At 36.9% G+C, this 27,419-nt stretch overlaps 1 protein-coding gene across 1 annotated transcript in view; it reads right to left on the reverse strand.

Moving 5' to 3' along the window:
• Pi4KIIIalpha (phosphatidylinositol 4-kinase III alpha) overlaps window positions 1–27,419 on the reverse strand; it is a 192,915-nt gene that overhangs the window by 120,692 nt on the left and 44,804 nt on the right. The window contains exons 7-10 of the mRNA XM_089086118.1: window positions 25,927–26,066; window positions 15,157–15,442; window positions 8,899–9,085; window positions 1,668–1,845 (exon numbers count right to left, since the gene is read on the reverse strand). Of these exons, the coding sequence (XP_088942244.1) occupies window positions 1,668–1,845; window positions 8,899–9,085; window positions 15,157–15,442; window positions 25,927–26,066 (791 nt within the window). The remainder of the gene's footprint in view (window positions 1–1,667; window positions 1,846–8,898; window positions 9,086–15,156; window positions 15,443–25,926; window positions 26,067–27,419) is intronic.

A 27,419-nucleotide genomic window follows, 5' to 3' on the forward strand; every position in this document is an offset into this window, starting at 1 on the left:
GTACTTTGATTTACTAATTTATGTGGCAACTTTTTTTTTACGAAGCAAGGGCTGTAAGTTATGCATGTTGCTTATGGTTACTTTGATAATTTATTTACTTTGATAATTTGTTTTCCTTCATAGTTAGTTATTTTGATATTGGTACTTTGATACTTTGATGAAACTTTGATGTCGAAAAAAATATTTTGAAACGGGTAATAATGACAAACCTGAAACTTTGACAATGCCAAACGAAGAGGAACTAATTTAAAAAAAAAATCCGAAAAAGAAGCTTTTTCAAGGAAAAGATTAGGCGATATTAAACTTAAGATCTGCAGACATAAAAACCTTTAATAATTCAAACTCAAAACGACTAGAAATTACTATAAAGAAACAAAAATATTTTGTTGTTGAGGTATAAATAAAACCCAAAACAAAGAGAAATTAAATAAACAATCATAGCAAACAAACCTACAACTGGTAATAATATAAATGAATAAATAAATATCAAAACGAGTAAAACTTGAACTGAATATGAAAATCAAGCTTAAAACAAACAAATATTACCACAAACAAGAGGTTGAGTACTGCTTCCTTCCCTAACTGTAAAAGTCTAATATCTACTTTGTCACTGGCACTTTACTTAAAACGAATTATATTAAAAATATTTTCTTTTGTACTTATTACAGCATTGAAAATAAAAATAAAAATTACAGTAAAATAAAATCTTGAACTGATGAGTTTTCAGCAATTAATACCAATATACATAAAATATTCAGTTTAATCTTATGAGCCATCTCCAAGATTGTTCAAGACACATATAGTTTTCACTAAAAACAAGAGTATGACTACTGCCCCCTTGAATTCATTTTGGTAACTGTCAAAGTTACCCCCGAAATACCCTTTCTCCAAGGGGTGATTTTGACAACTCACCCATCTCCTTCCGTTTTAAGGTAAATCCCTAAATAATTACTGGGCAGCTTTCTGATCATATTTAAAAGCCTGCAAACGCCCCACAACAAAAAAAAAGTCACCTATTCTTTCGTGGCCAGACAAATTTTCAATACCCCTAAACGTAACGAAAAGTACTTACTTTTCACAACCAGTTCATAAACAGACGCTCTTTACTCGATGGACGCCATTTCCACACTGACTGACGAAGATAATTTAAAGAACCACCTAGAATTTTCTCAGATTTTTTCGTCACACCACCTGCAGTCGAAAGTCAAAAGAAAATTTGTTTTATGGTTGTGTCAATGTCACCCCTGATTATCAATCTCACCCCGGTTGACGGCTACAAAACACCCAGGTCAATCAATTAAGAAATCTGAAATAGCAATCTTCAAACCAGAAGATTAGTGATACGACTTATCTGGATCGTACTTCTGACCATTTAATTTGGCGTATCTACCAGGAACCAACACATTTTATATAAAAATTATTAGGTATTAATTATTTCTCGCAATAAGTGAATGATTACTACTATGCTCACTAGCCTGTGTGCTGTTTAACATACACTAGAAAAAACACGCGGTGTAAAAAAAAAAAAAAATTGATCACCAAAAGAATTGATCTAACTGAGATTTTTGACCAAATTTGTTTTGATCCAATACACTGCATAGGATACAAAGACAAAAACAGATCTACATCAAAATAGATTTTATAAAAAGTAGCAAAAAAATCGTTACCCCAAAATTTCCAACAGCCATTCGTCCCATTTGTTCCATGATCAGCTTATCTCTTTCCAACGATCCTGACCCGAATTGGGTTTGGAACAAAGACAGAATTTCGTCTGCAACTTTTTCATTGCCACAACTCAATGCTAAACGGCCCAGAAACATCACAGAATTACGAGTGGCCAAAACCCTTGAAAATAACAGGATATAATAAAATGCAATACAAAGTCTATGAGGGGTTACCCATTCTTCACCACCTGGTAAAACTCTCGGGGTGCCACTTGTTCTGCCACCTCTAGCATACTTAATGAAACATATGGCAAGCTTTCACCAAGCATGGCACGCGCCAGCTGGAGTGCATAATTTTCAAAAGTGGGCAATCACTCGATAATTTATAGCAGAGTTGTCATCTTTCGGACTTGGCTACTTTTACAGTCACTACAATGCTAGCAAAAAAAAATTGCCTGGTCTTTAATAATTAAATTACTCGTTTCGCAACTAGGCATTGCTTATCAGTTTCAAAATTATACTTTTGGTATGCAGACACCCTCACAAAGGAAAGATGCACGGAGGAAAAATGTTTTTTTTTTCTGGTTAAAAAAGCTAAAAATCTTTGTTTATGTGGTTATATAGAGCTCTGAATTCGGAAATACAATTAAAACTTTTCATCGCTGGCATTTTTTTTTTTGTACTTGTTGTTAAAGTTTGATGTTTTTTTACGTTTTTTTTTCTTTTTTTGCAAAGCTCGTGTGTTTTTGTGGGTTTTTTTTTAAAGCCAAAATAATGGCAATGTATTCTAATTAATTTTTTTTGTCAAATTCAAAAATCTATTTAAATTTATTACAGCTATTTTTTCGTCTGAAATACAAGACAGAAAAAGGAATCTTCAAAAATAATTACGAAAAACTTTAGGCGCTAAAAATGTATGTTTGCATTTTCACTTTAGCATATATAGCTTAATACAACTTAACTAAAAAAATTCAAAATTTTTTCCCAAACACAAATAGCCTTAAATATACAAACAATAAACTTAATTATAATAATAAACCTTTTTTCTTTCATCCAAGCTGTTTAAAATCGGAGCAGTCGTAAGACCAAAATCATTGATGTCCCGTGACCTTAACTATACTGGCTGGGTTACGAATCTCGTGAAGTGAGTAGAGAAGGCAGATAGAGGAGGGGTGATGGCCACAGTACTCCACAGTACCATAGTGATTTAACATAAGGGCTTCTTCTTGATTCCAAACTTGTTGATGATATATATGAGGCTAATATAGTGAAGGTAACTATGAAATGTCATTCATATGAAACTCACACTACATGTCATAATGACGGTACATCTGAAATTGACAGTACGTATAACGTAACGGTATTTATGACAAGACAGTATATATGAAATTGACAATACATGCAATCAAAGTCCAAAGTCCAAAAAGTTCGTACAAAGTCCAAAATTGAGATACATGAAGCAGTTTTCACAAACGATGTTCGACTTCCATTAATGTTTGTATTTAGGGTATTCTAAACTTAGAAATTGGACTGAGAAGATTACGAACACTTTCATCTGTGAAAAAACTAACAGCCGCTCGTGACCGATAAAAATCGCAGGTAGTCAAAGACGATACTAGGGTCGTATGGCACGCATGAGCAAAGGTCACCTCCCTTACGAAGTGTGGTGTTGGGTCCCTTCCGTTATCAGAAAGCGCGGACAGCAACAAGCTACAGCAGGAAGACGTTTGGAAAAGGATGTTGCACTGTTCCGATCGGCAACGAAAGATCTCTGGTCCCCACCACTCGAGAGATCACTGTGGAGATGGCGATACTGGGGTCGCAATGACAAAGGTAGCCTCCCTTACGACGTGCGGTAATGGGTCCCACGCGTTTTTTCTTCTCGTTTGAAGATTACAAACGCTTTCATCGGTTTAAAAACGAAACAGCCACTCATGAATGATAAAATCGCAAGTAGGTGATGGTGAAACTGGGGTCGCATGGCGCGTATGGGAAAAGGTCGCCTCCCTTACGATGTTTGGTGCTGGGTCCCTCCCGTTATCAGCAGGTGTGGACGGCAAAAATCTACAGTAGGACAATGTTTTGAGGAGGATGCTGCACTGTTCAGATTGTCAACGGGACAGCTCTGGTCTCTAGCACTTGAGAGGTAATTGTGGAGAGGCAAAGTTGTCATATTATGCCCCAGCCGGCGAGGTAAGACCTAAGTAGGTAAAGTAAATAATTTTAGCCGCACACTAGCCTGCACCCTTCGACAAGAGCCAAAAATTATGCAGACAGTATATTTTAAAACCAAGGCTGTAATGATATAGAGTCGACTTAGTAAATAGCGATTTTCCTCCAACGTTTTTTTTTTTTTTTTTTGGCCTTATCATACAAGTGAATGATCGTGAACACTTGGGAGAAAACTGTTTCAATCGCAAACTCAAAGTTCTAGTGATCATTTAAAAAGCTTTTATCTTCTAACAGTAAACTAGGCTGTTGCGAATGCTCGAGACTTTTGATTGCAGTATTTTTCTAACTCTACAGTCGAAATATATAATTTTATAATAATTTTATACATTTTATAATTACTTAATATTATGATTTTTAATCAAAATATTAATATTATTATTATAGTTATTATTGATATTATAATTTAATATTATCAATACCAAAATTATTTATTATTAATATAAATATAATATTATATTAATAATTATATTAATATTAATATAATATAAATTGATATAAATTAATATGATCATTAATAGTAATGTAATTTTTATTATAAATTCTTAATATAATGTTTCTAAAACTCCCTTTGACAAAATATACTTCGTTGTGCTTATAGAATCCAGATATACTATTTAAAGCGCCCCAGGCAATTCTTTCTAAGGATTGTTCTATTTTTAGAAAAATTTTCCTAGATAGCCCGCAATGGGATGAGAAAGCCTCAATCTCAGGAGCAGGGGGGTGTCAGTTCGTCAGAAGTTATCTAAACTACTTGGGTATTTCTTCACAGTTGGTTAAAGTAGAGGCTTTGAATGTTTACAACTATTAACGAGCTGTCACTAACCTCAATGTAGGACTGGAGTTAAGGACGAGCAGATTGGGACAATAAATTAAGCAGATAAATTAAGGGACGCGCAGATCAAGGCAATAGTTAGGACGAGCATATTAAAGCCAATAAAAGCTAGATATGATAATCTCCTGAAGGGACCAACAATTCAAGCAGTAACTCTTATACAAATTTGAATATTTAAATTTTGCATGTAAAATAAATCACAGATATCTAATAGGTTTGTCAAAAATGCTCCGGCCAAAAGCTACAGTCATTTGAAATAGCGGATTTGAATTTGCCCATGTTGCTCCAAGTATCTAGACTGATCTAAGTACCTTTTAACTTGTAACTTTTGATCGAAGTTTTTTTTTTTTTTTTTTTTTTTTTAGATGAAACATTCTTCATTACGCATATAGAACCCAGATACAGTCTTTAAAGATGTTGCAGTTAAAAAATTTTAAGCGCCCCTGGTCCCCTCTATGATGGGCGTGCCAAATACTCTTTTATAGATGCCAATTGGAGGGAGGAAGGGCAGGAGGTAGGGGCATACAAGGGTAACCGTCGGATATACTTTTTTCCCAAAAAAAGGATTTTTCCCTTTAAATCCTTCTTAATCCCCCTCCCCTCACTACTCAGATCTGAACATATTAGTCCACGACTTATCCCAGGGGCATATTCGTCACAACTCGCTATTTTAAGCAGTGTTTTTTCAAAGTTGAACAAACTTTTTCTTGTATCTTAATTTTCTTTTTTTACGAAACCTTCCTTGCCCTCCTCCCTCTCCTCCCTATATTTTTGTAATTGGCGTCACTGGCTCCTTCTATATCATGTTTTCCGTAGCAACCCATATCCCTATGAATATTTAACACAAAAAATTTCCACAGAATACTTGGTTTTTTGAGATGTTTGTCACTGTCAAAATAAATTGATCACTCTATATATAAATTAAATTAAAAAAAAAAATTTCAACTGAAAGCAAGGAGCAACGTTAAAACTTTAAATGAAGATAAATTATTATATAAAGGGGGTTGCCCCTCCCCAATACCTCGCTCTTTACTCTAAAGTTTATTAAAACTTTTAAAAAAACATCTTATTATTATAATTATGCGATCCTTATGTCTCAAGGGTAATTCTTAAAGATTTGGGACGAAATTCAAGCTTAATCGCAAAGTACGAAATGCTGAGGAGGGGCCGACCCCCTTTATATACATAATAATTTCTGCTTGTTTTAAGTTTTAATGTTGCTCCTTACTTTCAGTTGAAAAAAACTTATTTTTTATATTTAATTTCTGATCGTCTTTTAAATAATGCTAGGAAATCTAGCCCCACCTCAACGAATAAACCCCATCCCCACGGAAATATCCTCTAGAAAATTCAATCACGGTGAAAATTTACCCCAGACAATTACTCTTAACCAGTCCACGCGTAAAATTGAGACGGAAAAGAGAAAGAAAGACATATAAAAATAATTTTGTATAAGAATTCTGGCAAATTCCCACTGTGTATAATCTCCCCTGGCAAGTTCACTCCCTGGAAACTTCCCCGTGAAAAAAACCCCAGCTCAAAAATGTGTCCCCTCCCCCAGCTCGAAAATTTATGCATACATCCTAATAACAAATACTATGCGCAAACAATGGGCTAATTTTATAACTTAAAGACCTTTCCCCTGGGGCTTTGGGGGTGTCATGTTATAACCAAAGGCATAGTTACTGGGCCTTTGAACTATGACGAACAAAATGGTTATCTCGAAATTTTGATCTGACGATTTTGTGAGAAAAGGGCAGGGGAGGGGGCCTAGTTGCCCTCCAATCTTTTGGGTCACTTAAAAAGGGCACTAGAACTTTTAATTTCTGTTCGAATGAGCCCTCTTCCATATTTTCTAGGACCACTGGGTCGATACGATCACCCCTGGGAAAAAAAAAGCAAATGAACACGCGTCCGTGATCTTTCTTCTGGCAAAAAATAAAAAATTCCACATGTTTGCAGATAGGAGCTTGAAACCTATACAGTAGGGTTCTCTGATACGCTGGATCTGATGTTGTGATTTTCATTAAGAACACTTGAATTTTTGGTGGGAATTTCCCCCTTTTTTTGAAAATCAGGGAAATTTTGTCAGGCTCATAGCCTTTGATGGGTAAGATTAAACTTAATGAAATTTATATATTTGAAATCAGCATAAAAAGGCAATTCTTTCGATATATCTATGTGTATCAAAATTTCTTTTTTTAGAGTTTCGGTTACTATTCAGCCGGGTCACTCCTTACTTACAGTTCGTTACCACGAACTGTTTGACTAGAATGTGTAAAAAAATAAAAACAATTATTTTATACCTTGATTCAACGTAAAACAATCCCCTTTGGTTTTTCTCCATAAAAATGCGCTAACTTCCCACTTTCTTGAAGTTTTAGGGCTCCACTTAGAAAAAAAATATGGGCGGGAGGGGCTTCAAAAATTTTCTATTGCAACTCATATGAAATATTGAATATTGTGACGTTACATGGTAAATTAAGCAAATTTTGCAACACTTTGTCAAAATGTATTCTAGCTTTCTAGCCAAAAGTAACAACCAACTGAAAGAAGAACATATGATTACTCTGTGTAGTGCAAAACGAAAAGTGGGGCCCCTCAAATGAAAAAGGTCCCATGAAAAGCTTAAAAGAAGATAGAAACTTCATATGACGGAGTAAAGTATAATGCTCTAAAAATATTGGGGCGAAGGAGGAGCTTTGCTGGCCTAATGCAACTTAGAGCTGGGATGACTTGTCGGTACAGCTTATTTATCATACTTTTCAAATATTTCTGACAGGACCAGACTTTTGCAAACACGACTTTTTTTAGACTATCTTTTAGACCTTTGCTAAAAAATATTATTCATCCTCAGAACCCAACATCTTTCAGAAAATTTTCGGAACCTACAGTTGGTTTTAGAGTATTACCCTTCAATTTTGGAGGCCCTTAGGAACATATTTTAGGTTTTATTGGGAAATTTGGGATCCATAGACATGCAAAAAAATTATAACAGTAGAGCACCTCCTTGATACGAAAATTGTGAATTTTTTGCACTTTAGAAAATATTATTCAGCTCCAGTACCCTTCATTTTTTGTATCATTTGTGTAATCAATATTTATATCTCAAGTCTACCATTTGAAATTTAAGAGGCTCTCACGCATACCTGTCAGAGTTTTCTTTTTTTGACAGTTGGGACCCAGAGACATGAAAAAAAAGTAGCACATCTTATTGATTCAAAAATTATGGATCTTTTTAGTCCTTCAGAAAGTTGAGAAAAGTCGAAATTTTCATGAAATACTTATCTTTCTAAAAGAAGTAAAGTACAACAGAATTTCCTATACCAAGGAAAACCAGTTTTATGTGCCATACAGGGCCGTATCCAGGATTTTTGTTCGGGGGGGGGGAGGGTTGTTTCTCTTACAGAGAAATGACACGGACAAAAGATTATCTTAGAATGTCACGATTACGAACTGTTCTTTGCAGTACTACAAAAAGTTGGGAAATAAAAAATCAATTTTTTCCCTCTTTGATCCCCTTATGGCCTAGTGCATATCTTAGATATGAAAAAGCAATATTTTCTTAACACGAAAATTTTGGATTTTTTTAGTCCTGCACAATTTTGACAAAGGTCGGCCCAAAGTTTCACCAGAAAATGGCATGATCAAAAAGGATATCTAAAAAATATCATGATTTCAGTTTTTTCCAGCACTACAAAAACTTGTAAAATATAACATCAGTTTTTTCCCTTTTCCGATCCCTCTAGTACGCATCATACACAAGGCATAAAAAGATTAGATGGTACTGGAGTATTATGCGGGCCCATCGCTATATACTGTACCAAGGAAACCAGTCACGAAACCTGTCAAACGGGCTGAGACCACTATACATAAATGATTGCAAAGCCGTGGTTTCTCAATGTGTTAGAATATTTAAACGACGGTTTTTTGGAGTTTAGGGGGGGGGAAGGTACCTAGGTTAGGTTACGTATTTAATATATGCTATGCTTTACCCCCCACCCCCACCCCACCCCCTAATGTGCCAATATATAGCCCAAATTTGTTTCTAAACAATTACATATATCCTATTTTATTCATTAGCATGAACCAAACTTGACTTCTTCGCGGTGCCCGCATAATGCACCAGTACCGATTAAATCACATAGAGAAAAGAATAAAACAACTTACTCAGATCGATCCTGCTCTTTATTGGTGATAATCCGATTTGACACAGAAAAGATGAGAGCTTTTGTTGCATTCTTTTCAACCTCTTGACCAGCTTTGAGTGCTAAGCACAAACTCTGGACGGAGGCTTCACAAAGACAATTCACAGCTGCTTGGGCTGAACAGTTCACTCTATCGCTTCGAATCGAACCTACAAAAGCAATTGATAACGATAAATTGATAAAGTCTAAAACCTACTGCGCCATTGGCACTAGACTGAAAACTATATGTCTTGAACAGTCTAGGAAAGTATAAACAAAATCAAATTGAATATTTGATATATAATGACATTAGTTGTTGAAAAACCCATCAGTTCAAGATTTTATTTCACTGCAGTTTTATTTTCATTTTCAATACTGTAAGAACTGGAAAAGAAAATGCTTGTAATATAATTACAAACATTGTAATGTAATATAAATTCGCGTTGACCAAGCTCTACTCAAATTTTTGTGACAATTCAAGTCTTTTTGCTTCTGGAATTTTACCTCTTGTTAAGAAGAATGACTTAAAAACAATGCGGATTAATTATTTTAGATTTTGCAAATTAATGTTATTTCTTCCACCTTGGACTAAAAACCCGGTGATTATTGATAAATTTCTTGTTCCTGATATTACTGTAAAACTGGAAGCACTAAACGGAAAGTTTTCAAATACCGCTTGTATCCGCTTTTCTCCGCACCATCACCTTATCAGGCTTTTCCAGTCGTAAGTTATTTTTCTTTAATTTGTTTATTTGTTTTTCTCTCTTTGGTCACTCCAAATTTTTTGGTATTGTAAAGAGTGAGTAAAAATCAAATAATAATAATAATAATGACAGCTTGTGTCCATATTTCTGTATGTTACTGCTTATTAGATTCTGCAAGTTGTGAGCTTTTTTTTCTCTCTTCTTCCTTTCCCCCTCCTTTTATGTTATTTCTCTTTTGTTTTAGTTTCTTTTAAATTGTATGTGTTACTCTGTAACTGGTATTCTTCAATTTCTATATTGATTTTCATTGCATTTTTATGTATTTTTCTTCGTGATACTCCACGTATTGTACCTCTGTATTGTGTGGGTTAGAAATAAATAATAGTAATAATAATAATAATTCATCGTCAGTGAAGCACAAAGCAAGCAGTAGGCTTTAGGTTTTTAGAGTTAAGGAAGGGGCAGTATCCAAGCTCTTGTTTGTAGGAAAACTATGTTCGTCTTGAACAATTTTAGAAAGAACTAATAAATTAAACTGAATATTTGATGCATAATGATATTAATTTCTGAAAGCTCATCAGTTCAAAATTTTACTGTAATTTTGATGTTTATTTTCAATATTAAGTACAAAAGAAAATATTTGTAATAAATTTCGCTTTCAGTAAAGCGCCATGACGCAGTAGGTTTTAGACTTTTACAGTGAGAGAAGAAGGTGATACCCAAACTCTAGTTTGTAGTGATTTTTCTTCGTTCTAAGCTTGATTTGCATATTCAATTGAAGTTTCACTCGTTTTAAGATTTATTTATTCATTTGTATTAGTATCTACTGTATATTTGCTTGCAGTGATTTTGTATTTAATTTATGTTCGTTTTTGGTTTCATTTATACATCAACAGCAAAATATTTTTTTTTTCCGTTTTTAGCTTGATTTGCCTATTGAATTTAATAATTACTCACTTTAAGGTTTATTTATTCATTTATATTATTACTTGTTGTATGTTTTTTTTGCTATGATTGTTTATTCAATTTCTGTTGATTTTGGGTTTAATTTATTTTTAATAGTAATTTCTCGTCGTTTTGAATTTGAATTATTGTAGGTATTTGTTTCTGCTGATATTGATTTTAATATGGGCTTCATGTTTCTTTGAAAAACTTCTTTTTCGGGCAGTTTTTTTTTTAATTAATTTTGGAAAATGCCCAACTTCCAAAAATGCTAGAAAATAATTTTTATTTTCTACGGGAAATTATCCCAGTAAATCAACCTGACACCCTAAATTTGCACTACAGCCTGACAAGCCAATTAGTGTGATCGGCACTAAAGACATTTACTCTTACTTTCAATCGTTATTATGTAGTTGACATTCAACAGCTACCTCCGTTAGATGTCCTGATAACACCTAGTCACATCTGGTTTAAACCTCAAGGAATTTGTATTTTTTAACATTTTTTATGTTTCGCAGCCTATTATGGCAGCCTATTTCTTCGCCACCATCTGTGGAACCAGCGGGGTATCGGTATGAAGAAAAAAATTGCGGTTATACAGCGGCTGTTACATCTGTTCTCTTCTATGCAGTTGAGACTTGGCCACTGAATGCGCTTCATCTCCATTGTATGAAAGTACTTGACCACCGCTGTGAAAAATCCTGAGGATTCGATAATCCGACAGAGTCTCAAATGCTGATATGCGTTACTGCTGCTGTAAAATCTAGCCTACAGCCATGATAGTTAAACATACAAGACTGCGTTGGCTTGGTCATGTCCTAAAAAGACCCAATAATCGCATCATCAAACAAATGCTTCTACATGCTCCTTTGCCAGATTAGCGCAGACATCCTGGCAGGCAATTGAAGGATTGCTTGGCAACAGCCAAAAACGACCTCGATACCATTGGTGGATTCCGAAAATTTGGCAGAAAGTGGGAGAACAGCTGGCTCCGGTTTGCTGAAGAGCTGGCATAAGATCGCAACAAAAGCGAGTCAACCATACGGAGTCTTCTAGATGCCGGGTGAGGCATCCATGTCTGATCACGCAGCAAGTACGAGTAATTTAGCATTAGTATTTTGGTATATTTGAACTTGCATTCTAATTTTATGTTGAATCTCCTCGTCATCGGCTTATCTAATTTTTGCACAGATTATAATTTTACAGGAACATAGGCTATCTGCATTTTACGATAATGCGGAAAAGTACGCTAATCATTGTCATTTTTTTGCTATCTGGAAAAATAAACAAAATTTTCATCAAGAAATATACTTAGGGAAAAGAAACGGCTAAGAAAAACAAAAGAATCTTACATTTTTTTTTTTACTTTCTTGGTGTTTTGGAGCCTACTTTTGCAGTCTACCTTGGTGTTTTATAGCTTATTCTTGAACTGGTATTTTAGCGTTACATTGAATCCCTTTATCACCGTCTTGTTAGATTTTTTCACTAACTAATTTTACAGGAAGAACACAGGTGAACTGTAAGAAAAATATACCAATCTACGGTAAATCATTAAAACAGCAATAATACTTATGATTAACTACGTTCTTACATAGGATTAAGGGGGTAATGATTCACTATTCAATTATTGTATCCATTTATTCATTACTAGCAGAAAACCTGTAAATGTTTTTTTTTGGGGGGGGGGTCTCATGACTTTCTAATGGAAGGGAGATTTCTACAATCACTCCTCTCTATATAGGCTTGTATATGTACATTAGTGATGATATATTCTATCAATTTGTTCACAACAACTTATCTTTAAACTTAGAACAAAATCGAGAATCGAGGACCCCTACTTTTTCTAACCCTCATTGAGTTTGGGTTTTGGTCCAGCTCTTAGTATACGGAAATGCATGGCTGTATCTTCTTTAATAATTATTTTACTGTTATATAAAGAGCCAAGATACAAATTTTAAAGTTCGCTATACGCATTTCTAGAAGAAACATTTTGACAATCTCCTGCTAAAATTTTTCCTATCCAAGTAGCACTTGAATTGAGATTACTTTTTGATTCTTTTAAATTGTAGGTCCATTTTTTTTTTGTTCCAAAGCCATGTTCTGACATACATATATTTTAAGACAACACTGATTAAGCATGCCAATATAAGAAATAGTAGGAAAATGGGGGGATTTAAAGCCAGTGAAAAGGGAAGGAAAATGCAAACATTTCGGCCAAGACTTCCACTCAGCCATCCTCAGTGCAAAAAAAAAAAGAAAAACAAAGGTAAAGAATCACCTTTTCACTTGGACACAGAGAGGGTGACTATTTTTACAATTCAAGTGAGAAGGTGATCTTGACAGAAAACAATAAAATGCGTCAAGCAAATCAACCAAGCGATGTCGTCACACAAAATCCAGCTGGTATGCTTGATTTAAAGCAAAATTCTCCAAATTCTTTTTTATGAAATTTTCCTATATAAATAAGAGGTATTCTATTGTCCATACATATTTTAGGTAAATATTTAAAAAAATATCAATAGTACATATTTACCGGAAGCCTTTCCTTTTTCTAAATTTAAAAAAAGTGTTCAGACCAGATAGGCGAAATATTTCAATTTTGATCCAAAAAGAAAAGAAACCGAAAATGTGCCCATGTGAGGACATACTTTTCAGTCATTGGACATCAAAGCCAACTGCCGATGTGAACTTTTGTCACAACCTAGCTTTAGTCATTTCACTAAAGATATTTTAATAGTGAGTCACAAACTGCATATCCAACCTACACGTAGAAAAAGGGAGGAGGACCTGGACACGTCACTGGGGAAAGGGTAATTATTTGAAATTCCATAATTTAAAAAGTTATAACTGGTCTATTTTTTACATTTTGAATAGCCCCCCCCCCCTCCTTTCTCAAGAAAATTCCAATGGGCGCCAACTGTCATCTCTCATTAAGTTAATGGTTGTTAAAGGGGCAACGATAAAAGCAATCCAATATTGAAAATACCCAAGATTTCAAACAAAATAGAAAGCCCGAATCCAAACTTAATTAGTCATTATATATGGCAGTGTTGTTTCACAGTCCTGATTCAATTATGGCTCAAAAAAATAATATTAAGGAATGACTTTTGGAAAAAAAAATAGGGGATGGATTGTAAGAAGCTTAATTAAATCATGAATAACAAAAACTTGAACTTCGAAGTAAATAAGCACATAAATACAAGGGCGGTATTCTTCTCCCCCCCCCCTTAGGGAAAGGAGGGTCGACGTTTCAGAACAGCATTTTGACAGAGAAGCAGTGCATTTATTTGAATAGAGACTCAGTTGACCCAATTGAAGTCTCTCAGAAGAGACTCAAATCTTCTGATAATGAGGGGGTTGCTACTTTATGTGCTCCTGTGGGCTTTGTGTTGCTAATCTTGAGGCCTTTAATCTCAAATATAAAGCAAGTCGAGAAGCATCTTAAAAATGGCGATGAAGTGTTCTATTTTATCGCTGAATTCAAGGGAAATGACAAAACAAAATTATTGAGTGGAAAAATCAAGTTAGGGAAACTAAGAAAAAAAGACACCATCTAAATCAGAGAACTAAAATCATTTGGATTAAATTATATTATCTAAGTACTAGACTTCAATATTTATGAAAAACTAGAGTAAACTAGCTATACTATTTGTTAAACAATGCTAGACCCCCCCCCCCTTCCCCCATCTCTGACATTTTTTTTCAGGAATGTGTATTTGTCTTGCATACTGTAGAATTTTATACTGGAAGAACTGAAGTTTGTTTAAGCTCATCCCAATGTGGAGATTTTTTCTAGGGCAAACGTTCGTGGGTAAAAATTTCACAGCCCTGTTAGTCTTGAAGATAGTGAATGTTTAATAGGAGAAGCTATTTTATAAGTATTTTTCTTTTTTTACTTAAGCTGGGTAGCGCAATATTTTCTGTAGTGCTAGGAGTTATTAATTCCTATTGCATCTTCATTTCTATTCATTCCTTTCATTCTTATTTTAATTACAGCAACATTTTCTGTGGTGCTAGAAGTTTTAAATTCCTACCACTTATTAATTTCTATTTATTGCTGTAAATACTATTTTAGTGTTAAAATATTAAAGACCAACATCAATTCTTTTTCATATTCTAATCTAGTTTTTCCGTTTCAGTTTCGTAGCTTTCCATTTATCACAGCTTTCTAATCATGACAGAGGATTTTTCTTTCTTTTTTATCTTTAAACGTTTTAAGATAAACATATGGAATGTAACGTCAATATTTAACAAAATTAAAAACATTAAACATTAAATTTTAAAAGTAAGTTTCGAAAAATTTCTCATCTATACCAGGGTTCTCTGATACAATGAATTTGGTAGCGTAATTTTCATCAAGATTTCATACCTTTTGGGGTGTTTCCCTTTTTTCTAAAACTAGCCAAATTTTCTCTGGCTTGTCACTTTTGATGAGTAATTGAAATTTTATAATTTTTATGTATTTAGCGTCACCATAAAAAACCTTTCAATACTACGAACTGTTTGATTCCTTAATTGAAACTGTCCAGTTTGTACTCCATTATAATACCAACGTAAAATGATTATTAAAGCACAATAAGCTTTAGAAAACATACAGGAAGAGCTTAAACTGGAGCCAAAGGAGTCAGCCTGACGTTCCAAAGCCACTAATATCGATGATGGAGCAATTAAAAAGTCTTTGAGGCTCCCAATGATGAAATTGTTAGAGCATCTAGGGAATTTATCAGCTAACTTTCCCAGAGCATCAAGACATGCCATGTGCAATGGAAGTTCAAACTGGGCCTTCGTCTGTATTCTTTCAACCAGCTTCATAGCAAGACTTTCAGCCGAGACTTCATCTGAAACTGCCCAGACCAATGCATCAATACAAGCTGCAATTAACTGCAAAAGAATAGATATCAAAGAAAATACTCAAAAGAATATAGAACCATAATAATAGATTTATTCATTTATTTTCATCAAATTACCAAAAAAAATGAAATCAGTTAAATAAACAAAGCCACTACTAGAGGGTTAAATGGCCTGTGCATAATGGCTCAACTAATTAAATAATTAACATCATCAACAACACAAAAATAAAGACAACAAAAAGATGAAGAAAAAAAAACTAAACTATGATCTCCATACGGAACTCGCTCTCACCCTGCAGCTCCATTCTTTTTCATGTCAACGCCATCTATGTTATATACAGAGTTATTGTAGCTGAGTTTGCATCTTTGCCCTTAATGGGATAATGCTTCTGCATTAATTTGAGGTTATTTCCATATTGATTTGTAAATTCTAAGTATAGATTTTTAGTTGAGTAGTTTTTGAGGGACCTTCTATAATTCTTAGTATAGGTCTTTCTCTCTGGTTATTATCGCCAGCGCCATCTTTTTTTTCATATACGACCAGGCCATCTATTGTGCTATCTTCATATAGCACTATCTTTGTTCCCACCTGTGTATATGTTTCTTCTGAATAAGTGAAGTCCTGTGGACTGCGTGGATCGCTTGGGACCAAGCAGAAGAGGGGAGAGAACCTGCCGGAAGCGCCTTATTGGTACCTGCCAGTTAATTGGCCATAAATTGCAGGGAAAAGGTGAGTAGGTCTCGACGCTTCCCTTGCTCCCGGTGATATCTTGCTAGTTAAGCTTCTCTTGCTTCTGGTGTTGTTAGGGGATTTGAATGCGTTCGACCAATAGGTCAATGCGTTTTGTGATAGATCTTTCTATAAGCTCCACGATTGTGCACTGTTTTCAAAAATAAGGTGGCATTGGTGCATCAAAAAACCAAGACAGCCCCCCTCTTGGATCTAGCGCGAATCTGATGCATAGCCAAACCCCCTCTCCGTACATCGCTGACCATAAGTAACCTGACTCTTAATGACGAAAGCAGCAACAGCGAAGTCTACCCTGAAGAAAACAGGAGTCAAACCTAAGTGGCTATGTGTGTCTTGCCACAAACATGTGACCTCAAACTCCGTGGAATGTCGCAAATGTAAGGAATGGACTCACGCGTTTTGTGCAGGAATTAGACTCACAAAAAGTTATATTCCGGATTCTAAATGGAATTGTGTTGTGTGTTCCCCGAAAGGTGAACCAGAAGGAGTAACTCCTGCTATGAAGAAGGACGTGCGGAAAACCAGGAGTGTAAAGAAAGCAGCGACCCAACCTACATGCCAATCAATTATATCCACCGCTAATGATGCAGTAATGGACAATTTGAATTCTGAAAACCTGCGTCAACCCACATCCGGTGTAACAACTCAAACTAAGGTAACTACTTTCTCAAATTGTTCAGCATTTGAAAATGGACGAGAAAAGCAGTCGGAAAAATTCGAAACTAGCACAGCAGTAACGAGGTGCTGTCTCTCCAAGGCGACGCTAGTACCATCTACTGAGGAAAATTTAATCACAGCGCTTGACCTTCACGGACTTGATAGGCGGCCGCACACGAAATTAACAAAAGCAAATCAGACGATAAATGTCTTTCCTGTCAGTGATTCAAATTTTGATTCGAGTTTTTCCCGTTTCTGGGAGAAAGAAATACTACGGCCGTCGACCCCGTTCGTGGAAAGCGACAGAAGGGAAACTGAAAACGCTTACCTTGCCCACTCTAACACGTTTGAATGTTCAAGAGCCTCCCCTCTGGCAGCAAGTTCGATGTTGTGGGATGACGCAGGAACAACGCCCTACGAGGTTCTACAGGCCCGTTCAAGGAAACCGGCTTTAGCGGACGAAAACCGTCTCTTATCGTCCGTCATTCACCACCCACCAAAATTCGATACTCAACTTGCGGAACCGCCTTTCAAAAACGGTGTCCCGGTCATAGCAAGCTTCAACTGCTCTAGTCTTAATGTTGATACCTCCGTTCGTAACCCAGAAGACTCTCTGGAATTTGCAATGATTAACGCTCTTACAGGAAGAATTGAGCAGCGGAATCAGACCATTCTCGATCAAAGGGCGCTGATAGCGCAGCTTTCTGCTTCCAACACGGTATACAAGCAACAAATACTTGAAATGACGGAAATGCTTCTAAAGAACAATCAATCGCAACTTGAAAACCGATCATTGGTCCAGCCTGAAAAGAAGAATGCGAGTACGATGACTGATCCTCATGAGACTATTATTGTCCGAAATGTCCTGCGATTAGTCAGTTCGACTCCAGGAGCACCAGCAGCAGAACAACCCAGCAACTCAGGCCGAGTTCCACTCAGAAATCCTGACATTGAAGAAGGCACGAGGGGAGCAGAACAAGACAGATCAGTCATTGTACTCAGTCAACCTGTCAAAACATTCCAAAATACGCAAACTGAGTGCATTTATTTTAAAAAAGGTCACTGCAGATGGGTCAACCAGTGTCGTTTCTCTCATCTCGTTGAGACTCCTCCAGTTTGCGAACATCACTCCGCTCAAGATGGTTGCCAAAACGCCAAGTCAGCTAAATGCAAAAAACTACATCCTGAAAAATTTAAAAGGTTTGCGAACGTGCGTTGCATCAAAGGACAACGATGCAACTCCCGTCACACAATCAAACTAGCACTAAGCCACCAGAAAATGAGATCGGACACGGAACAAACAAGTTCAAAAAACCATATGCACCCGAATCATCACCCATCGACAGTCAACAACTACAATCACTTCCGGACTCGCGTTTTCTACAGCAGTGGATTCTCTGGCATAGCAAACACCAACCACCAACCAGAATCATCAAAACCATGGACCTGCTTAAGACCCTCAACCGTCAACCAGAAGAGAGGAGGACCAGGAGAGAGAAAAACGAGTGGTACGAAAAACACAAGACCCAATCACCACCATCCAAATCGTATTTACCAAGAGCAAAGGACTTCCAGAACAAATCACACCCATACTTACCGACCTACCGTATCTCCCACCACTCTGCTAGAAACGCTGGTGTAGAAACAGAAAAACACGACCTGTTACAACGATCCATACTCAACCTTTACCACCCGAACCCACCACCTCCAAGTCTAACTTCAACTCTACCACAAACAGCAAACGCTCCTTCATACCTACCAAGTGATAATGAACATCAGTCCTGGATGACGTATTACAAGAAAGTCCCTCCGCCGGCACAGACAAGTAACTGTCACGCGGTAAGGACCCAAACCTCTGATCCTGTAAAAAGGAAATCAAGATTAAAGCGGAATCCAGAATTTCCCTCTATATTGCTGTCGAACGTCCAGTCAATAACAAACAAAATCGAGGAACTGGACATCTTAATGCGAGGTAAACAGATCGATATGGTCTGTCTTACCGAAACTCGGCTTACAAATAGCAGTGTACTCAGCCTCGATGGCTACAAAGCATACATATTACCTCGGAAGTCTGCAGACGAAAAAAAGAAGAAATCAGCCACGGTGGAGGAGTTGGTCTTATCTGCCGAAACGATACGCCCAGCCGAATACTCGATCCTCCAATACCCAAATCCCCAGAACTCGAAGTGCTATGGGTCTGGGTAAGACCACGCTTCCTACCAAGGGGATTGTCATCCCTAATCTTTGGAGTCGTCTACTACCCACCCAAAGCCCCATTCCGGAAGACTGTAGTCAACTATCTACAATACTCTACCGGCCACCTTCGGAGTAAATATCCCTTTGCCGGAATTGTGATATGCGGAAATTTCAATGATATTAAGCCTTCCTGGATAAAGTCCAGCCTATCACTGAAACAAGTGGTGAAGTCTCTAATCCGCGGCAGTAACCTACTTGGCATGGTCTTCACTAACCTCGAACAGTACTACAACGAGCCAGAAATCACAGCAAGCATTGGCTTAAGTGATCACCCGACAGTGACCTGGAGACCGACGCATTCGTCACGGCGAAAGGTAATTAAACAAACAGTAACCTATCGACCGATCAGGGATGAACAAATCCCAGCCTTTAAGGGAAAGCTAATATTGCAGAACTGGACCTATATTCACAGACTACCGTCCACTGAAGACATGACAAAGACCTTCTGCGACCAACTTCATAAAATGTTCGAAGAGAATTTTCCAGAAAAGAAACGGTTAGTAGGAAAGTAAATAAAACCCTGGATCACGCCAGATATAAAAGAGCTTATCCTAAGGCGGGATAACTTGTACAACTCTAACAGAGCAGAGTCCAACAAGTTGCGAAATATAGTGGTGAGAGAGATAAAGTATGCAAGGAAGCAGCACGGCCGCTTGACTGTACAGAAGCTTCTATCTTCCGATTCTAAAAAGTTTCATAGCACGGTTCAGAACATTTTTGGCCGAAAGCAGAAAAACGTTGAACGAAGAAACGAAAAAGGGGAGAAACTTACCGCTAACGCGATTAACGACCACTTTGTTACATATCTGTACAAAGTACCCTGGTCATACATCACTTCCCGACCTTCCAAGCATTACTGAAATCCCTGTCATTGAAGCAGAAACCATCCAGACCGCTTTCTTAAAACTGGACGCATCCAAGGCCTCATTTCCTAGAGAACTGCCGATCAAACTGATCAAAGCATGCAGCAACGAGCTTGCGGTACCGTTTACTGCCGTAGTAAACCAATGCCTGAGTGAGGGAACCTTCCCGACACGATTCAAAACTGCTGTGGTCATTCCTATACCGAAAAAATCATTCGTCGAATCTGCAAATGACTTAAGACCCATCTCAAAGACATCGATTTTCTCAAAAGTCCTGGAAGGAATTGTCTTCAAATGGCTTTTCGAAGATATTAGGGAAAATCTTGATCCTCAGCAGTACGGCTTTCGTCCAGGTCATAGTACTGTGCATTACCTGATCCGCCTCATCAGAGACATCCTGGAACATCTGGAGATTGACGGTGCTTATATTGACTGCATCATCGCGGACTTCGTGAAAGCGTTCGATTTACTCGACCACTCAGTTGTTATTAACGAAGCAACTTACCTTGGAGTTAGACAAATTGTCTACAGAATTTTTGGCAGTTTCCTGATGAATCGCAAACAGACATCACAACTTCCCACTAGCGAAACATCAAACACCAGGAAGCTAACCTACGGTGCAGCACACGGGTCGAAGTTAGGCCCTTTAGCCTTCCTTATTGTGATCAACAAACTTTTGCGCGAAATTATGGAACGCTAAAAATTCGCTGACGATCTCTCCACCCTCCTCCTCAGACCCAATCCTAACAGTAATGCGAAAAATCGAGGATGAAGCAAACCAAATGAAACTTACACTCAGCCAGGAAAAAACAGTCCTATTTAGGGTTAATTTCCTTAAACGGCCAGTTCCAGACCCGCGGTGGGCCGAAGGCTGTAAAAACGGTGAAGATCCTGGGTGTCCACCTGGATGCCGATCTGAAATCGAATACCCACATATCATCAATCGTCTCGAAGACCGCCTTCCTCCTAAGATCTTTTGCCTACCTTCGCCGCTTTGGGATGAAAACTGAGATCATGGTTGTATGCTACAAATGCTACATTAGACCGCTCACTGAATATGACTGCCCAGTGTGGCAGAGCGCACTGGCCATAGATCAAAGCGACAAAATTGAAGGATTGCAGAAAAGGGCCTGCAGAATAATACTGGGGATTAGTTACGTTGACTATGAGATGAGCCTCAAAGTTCTGAAGTTGGAGTCCCTCAAAGAGAGAAGGCACACACTGGTCATGGACTTCAGTCGAAAAGTCCTCGACTCTGAAACACACCGCGATCTACTTCCGGATTTTGAGGCGCGCCTAACTCAACATTCTACGAGGCTCAGAGAAATAACGAAAAACTCAGCAAAGCTGGAACGACCGCCGATCCACTCATCCGAGGGCTACCTGAAGTCATTTGGTTCATACTTCGTAAAGCGCTACAATGGTGACCCAGAAAACTTGTAAATAAATCAAGTTTGAATAATTTAATTTTGTAAGTGTTTTTAAATTGTTTGACTTCCGCTGTTATTTTTGTTGTTAACAAGAATATTAAGGGAAAAATAAAGTGAATTTGAAAAATTTAATCGAGTTACTATAAAGGTAGTAAACTCGAAGTAACAACGAGTTACTACGACGGATAACTTCTCCTGATTGTGTAGGAATACAAGGATTGTGTTGCTGCTCATGACTAGAGTATAAAAGAAACTCCGTTTTCGTAGGGTTTACCTTTAGGCCCTTCAAGAGAAAGACTCCCAGCTATATTTCACGTCATCGAATATATGGCGCAGATGAAAATAACTGGGCTGAGGACCGAGCCCTGGCGTAAACCTCGGCTTATCGGTATCATATTGGACAGCTGAGCCTTAAGTTTCCCATCCTAATAAACTTGCCCCAAATCAACCTGGATAAACAAATGTAAATACCAATCCCTAAAACACGCACAATTCCAGTATCAACACCGAACTCAATTAGTGCAAGTAAAAATTGATACAAAACCGAGTCGAACGCGGCTGCGATATCTACGCTACACATGTAAAGTAAGGTAGGGGTGTAATCGAAATGGCGTAATATTTTCCTTACAAGTCGGTGAGCAGATGCGCAACCACAGTAAGCCTGGAAACCGAACTCCTTATCTTCAACCAGATATTTACTAATCAAATGAGACACTAAAACGCGCTCGAATACTCTACTAATCACGGAAGACATTATAATTGGCCTGTGTGAAGAGCATTTGGACTTATCTCCACTCTTTTTTGGGACGTTTGTTGTTTTACCAGAGCAAAACACATTAGCTATCATCCCTAAATTAAGGCACATTAAGAACAAAAGAGACAGATACTCACAAAGCAATGGTGAGCTAAGTTTCAGATGGTCAGAACCTATCCCGTCAGTACCACACGTTTTCCCATACTTCAGGCGTTTAACTCCAATGTAAATATCAGAAGCTTTAATATTTACGGTTGATCGGTTAAGTTTAGATGAATTAAGAACTTGTCGCAAATTTTGCTTCAGATTTGGCATTAAGGGACTCGTCACGATTACCCAAAATTTGGTTGCAATGGCTAACCCAATCACTCTCTGAAATTAGATGGCCCTATTTCATAGGGAGTGGGGATGACTGATTTAAAATGCGCCACAATTTTATCGGATTGTCTCTAACTTCACGGGAAGCCTTTTCAACATTTTAAGCACGAGTCTCGTCCACAACACTTTGTAATCATTTTTAGCATCTCGGAAATCACGTAACAAAGGTCCACTACGGGGTCTATCGCAATCGCGCCAAAGTCGATACCATAATTTGGCCTTGCATTTCGCACGCTTCACACAAGGATTGTCCCAATCTCTTTTGCGCGTGCCAATACGAACACGGGGAAACGGTACTGAATTTACCTCAGCATATACGCATAGACTGTTTCGGTACAGAAAATATTGAGGGCTACACGATCTTTTTCTCACTCAAATGCTAGTAATCGAAATGGCCCTTTTCTCCTACATAGTATAAAGTCCAGGTAACTTTGGTATATGGCGGAGTTAAATTTTTTCCATTCGTGTCTTTTGCGCCACTTGTGTTCAGGATGACTAGGGAATAGAGTCTGGAACGGAACTGACAGCTGGATTCCGAGGTGATTACTACATGTAGCTTCATCGTCGATAACCGCTGAGCTACCTCTTGTGTCGAAATTCACAAAGAAATAGTCTATGTCAGAAGTTGAGCCTAATGCTTGTAGAATGAACGTAAACTGATTGTCTTAATGCACGTGAGTATAAGACAGGGGAAGACTAGGTTGAAGTATGGAAACAAGTCTATCATTTTGTGGGCTACAATTAAAGTCCCCACATGTTACTATCTTGTTGCTCTGAAGCTTCGCAAAGAATCTGCTAAGATGCGAACAAGCTCGGCTGAATTTGGCTTCAGTGTTGGTTTCGGCAAAACCAGTGTTGGTTTCTGTAGTTTGTTGGCAAATAAACATTCACGAGAACAAGGCTTTGTGTACAGGCAAACTCCACAGCCATAAAAAAACTCACAGGCATCAAGCAACGACCCGTTCAGATAATTACTGGCAATGACAGCAAGGCCTCCACTTGGACGACCCATTGCCGAGGACCACGTGGCAGGGTGAAATAGGTAGGTCTTATTTGGCACTCGATGAAAGATATTTATATTTTCACTCGTAAGTAGGTGTTCTTGGACGCATACAATGCCAAGCTTCAAGATACAGTCAAAAAGGAATTGTAACTTAGCCGAGCTGTGCCCTTATATGTTACGAGAATATCGATAAACTTGCCGCCATTATTTACTTGCTTTGACGATCGCTTTTAGAGCAGAACAACGAAGGCTAAATGCAGGGTGATCTCCACCGCACCTGGCACATTTCACAAAATTGGCAGAGCATGGGCTACTCTTTGACGTTTCGTAGTTTATAAGTACAGACAGCACATTTTGGTTCGGATTCAGTACAGTCCTTTGCAATATGGTCAAGCGACTGACATTTATAGCAACATTTTGGCACAAATTGAAAGTGTTCGATTCTGAAGGACATGAAGCCCATTTTTATAGCCCTTATATGCTAGCTTATCCGTATTCATAGTATGATAAGAATGGTAATCAGAATTAGTAAAAATTATATCCACGAAATAGGCTGGCGCAACACCATTCAAACATTACTGCACCAGCGTTAATAATTGGAGATCCTGTAGCTGACCAACACTCGAAATTTTTAAATGATAATAAAGAACATATATAGAAAAAAAAATTACAGAAAAGAAGATACATGATGAAAAGAATATTCGCTGCAAATACTGCTCATCCGCTGCACTCCATTCAAATTTTCACCCTTTGAAATACCACTTTCTTTCAATCTGTTCTTATAATCTCTTCCCATCCCCAAACATATAAAAATTGTGGGTACGGCCCTGGGTTAGAAAGCTACGAGTACAACTATTGGCACTCTATTGTCCTCCATTCTTACAATGGGACCTAATTGTCTCAATCTTTCTTTGAGTAGAGATCAAGACCATGAGACGAGACGACATTTTTTGAACAGGTTCTTGCTTCATTTAGTCATTCTAATGGGTACCTAAAATTATCCTTAGAAAGTTCTTCATCATTTGACGCTACTAAAATGGGACTTAACTACCCTAGGATTTCTTTTCTTATTAGAGAAGGCTTTCTGAAAGTGCCAGGGACAGTGAAAATAAAATCTTATTATTTCAAATAATTAAGCAGAAATTTATAGAACCATATGTGTTATGGGGAAAAATGGAAAAATGGGAACCCAATTTTTAATGAAAAAGAGCTTCATATGCAGTTAAGCAGTTTAGGTAGTAGCCGGCACAAAATACCACAAAACAAAAAAAGTGAACGTCAGTTGAAAATTAGCCAAAAATGAGCATAAGGCACCAAATAGTAAGTGTTTAAAATAAAAATTCCTAATGGAAAGACCAAAATTCATGAAAAATCCATTAAATCCAGCAGTCTTCAAGTGCGTAAGCAAAATTAGAAACAGAATTATTTGAGCAGAACTTCTCTTAAAGCTGAACTAAGCAAAATTTCGGCAAGAATGAGACACAACTCATTTTAAAATTGTTATTTTGTCAAATAAACACTTAAATCGCTATTCACATTGGAATAAAAATCAAACACTAAATCTTAGACAATGAATCGAGGCACATAAATAGGGTTGCGCAAGTAATTAAATAAAAATCTTAAGTTTAAACAAAAAATTCATTGGAAATTAATTCAAACTTGTTTTAATTAAATGCTCAGTGAAATTTCAGCAAAAATGAAATACAATTCATTTCAAAATTGTCATTTTAATTGTAAATTATCTCTTAAAACCAATACTTACTCTCGAATAAAAATTGTTGCTAACCGGTACACTCAACCCTGGACATTTATTTGTCATATGGAAATTGATTTACACATTTATTTAAAATAAAAACTTCAAAACGCAAAAATCTGTTGAAAATAAGTAAAAACAATATTTAAAATCTTCAACTGCACAAGCAAAATTAGGAATAAAGCCAGGGACGTATCCAGGGGAAGAACTGAGTTTGACCCCCCCCCCCCAACTATTTCTTCGGCTCGTAAACTGGTCGTAAAATGCAGGTGAAAAGACTAATTCTACAAAAAAACAAAAAGTATCCGACTCGTAAATTGGTCTTTAAAATGCAGATAAAAAACTTACCCCCCCCCCCCTTACGGAACAAAAATCCCGGATACGGTCCTAATTACTTGTCCAATAAACACTTAAATCTATCATAAACACTAATCATCATGGAAAAAAATTTTGAATAAGAACTAGAATCAAAACTATTTGAGCAGAATTTTTCACTAAGCAGCACTTTGCAAAACTCTAGAAAAACTGAAGTATAATTTATTTTTAAGATGTCACTTTAATTTTCCAATAAACGCTGAAAATCATTCATAAACACTATTTTTCATGGAATAAAACTGTAATAAAATGAAATGAAAATTGGAATAAAAACGGAATATAAATGGTTGCTTACTTGGACGTTTAACTTGTACCGATCCACGGGAGATTTTGCTTCACCATCACAACGGTTTTCTCGACTAAGCTCGGCGGATCCACTTTTGAACAAATCACCCACAAATTGGTAAACATTCTTTAGAAAGCTTGCAGGCAAGTCTAAAAAGAAGGGCTAATTATCTACAAATAATAGTGTTATATAAGATACTGGAACAATATAGTGGTCGGGAACCACCGTCAGGTCTTGAAATTCTTACGCTTTTTCTCACATATTAACATATTAACGAGAGAAGCCTATGGCTTATTCCGTTTTTGTTTAAAATAAAATAAATAAACATCTCGTACAGTTTGACCAAGATTTTTGTTTTTCTTGGTCCAGTAAGGATGAAAAATGTTGCTGTAAGTTATAAATTCGATTTTGTAAACTTGCTTGTTTTGTTGCCCTTGCTAGTTTTGTGACCCATTGGTAATATTTTTTTTTTTTTTTTATTCGGTAAAGCTGTAACACTTTGTCTCTTTGACATGCCAACTAAGCCCTGACTATGATTTTAGGTTAATACTCATTTCGAAATTCCTATGTTTCTCTGACTAGTAAATTGCTCTCAAAAATGCAGGTAAAAACACCCTTAACCCCCTCCACTGCCAAAAAAAAGTTAATTGGGTTACAAAATATTTCAAGATTTCCCTTCTGCCCTCTCCCCCAAGTGAAGAACTCAGGTCCACCTGACCTGCCAACACTCTGAAAGTTTCAACTTAATCCTCACTGCCATTCTTAGGCTGTTCGCTCCTTCCCCTCCCCAGCATAAAAACCGAATTCTCCTTGACCTTTTTCATCTTTCACCTTTCAACCTTTTCCTCCACCTTTCCCCAATAATAGCCGACAGTTACAATCTGATCACCCCAAGCCATTCCCGAGATAGGAAAGCCGTAGAAAGCATTCTTTCTAAATTTAAAAAAAAAAAGTCTAAAAAAATCCAGGTAAAAAAAGATCAATTTATCTAAAAATAACTTTCTTATATAAGATAATGCGCCTGAAACCGGACTGCTACCTTGCTTCACCGACACTATCTTACTGTTCTTATACCTGTTACCAGGATACTTACGTGTACATGTTACCTGTTTGCCAGCAATACAACGATGAACTTCCTGAAAATGCTCTGCAAAGTTTTGAAAATCAATTTTATTTCATTTATTATTACTTATTTATTTTTTTATTAATTTATTATTATATTGCGTGTTATATATTCTTGTCGTGTGACGAGCATTACTAGCCGTATTATGGCAATAAAAAGTATTTATTTATTTTATTCTAGGTTAACATTCATTTTAAGCGTTTTAGGCTGACTTTCAAGCTTGAGGAATTGTCTCATTATGTTTAATTAAATATTTTAAATTTGATATTTGTGCAATCCCTCACTAGCTCACTTAATATGCTGCATGATGGCTTGACCAAGCTGATTGTCTCTATTGATTGGCCATGTTTTAGAAAAATCTAAGAATAACTTGCCAAGG

Source organism: Artemia sp. Qi Xiang Cuo, chromosome 3 (assembly GCF_049724085.1).
Source record: "Artemia sp. Qi Xiang Cuo chromosome 3, ASM4972408v1, whole genome shotgun sequence".
Taxonomy (NCBI): domain Eukaryota; kingdom Metazoa; phylum Arthropoda; class Branchiopoda; order Anostraca; family Artemiidae; genus Artemia; species Artemia sp. Qi Xiang Cuo.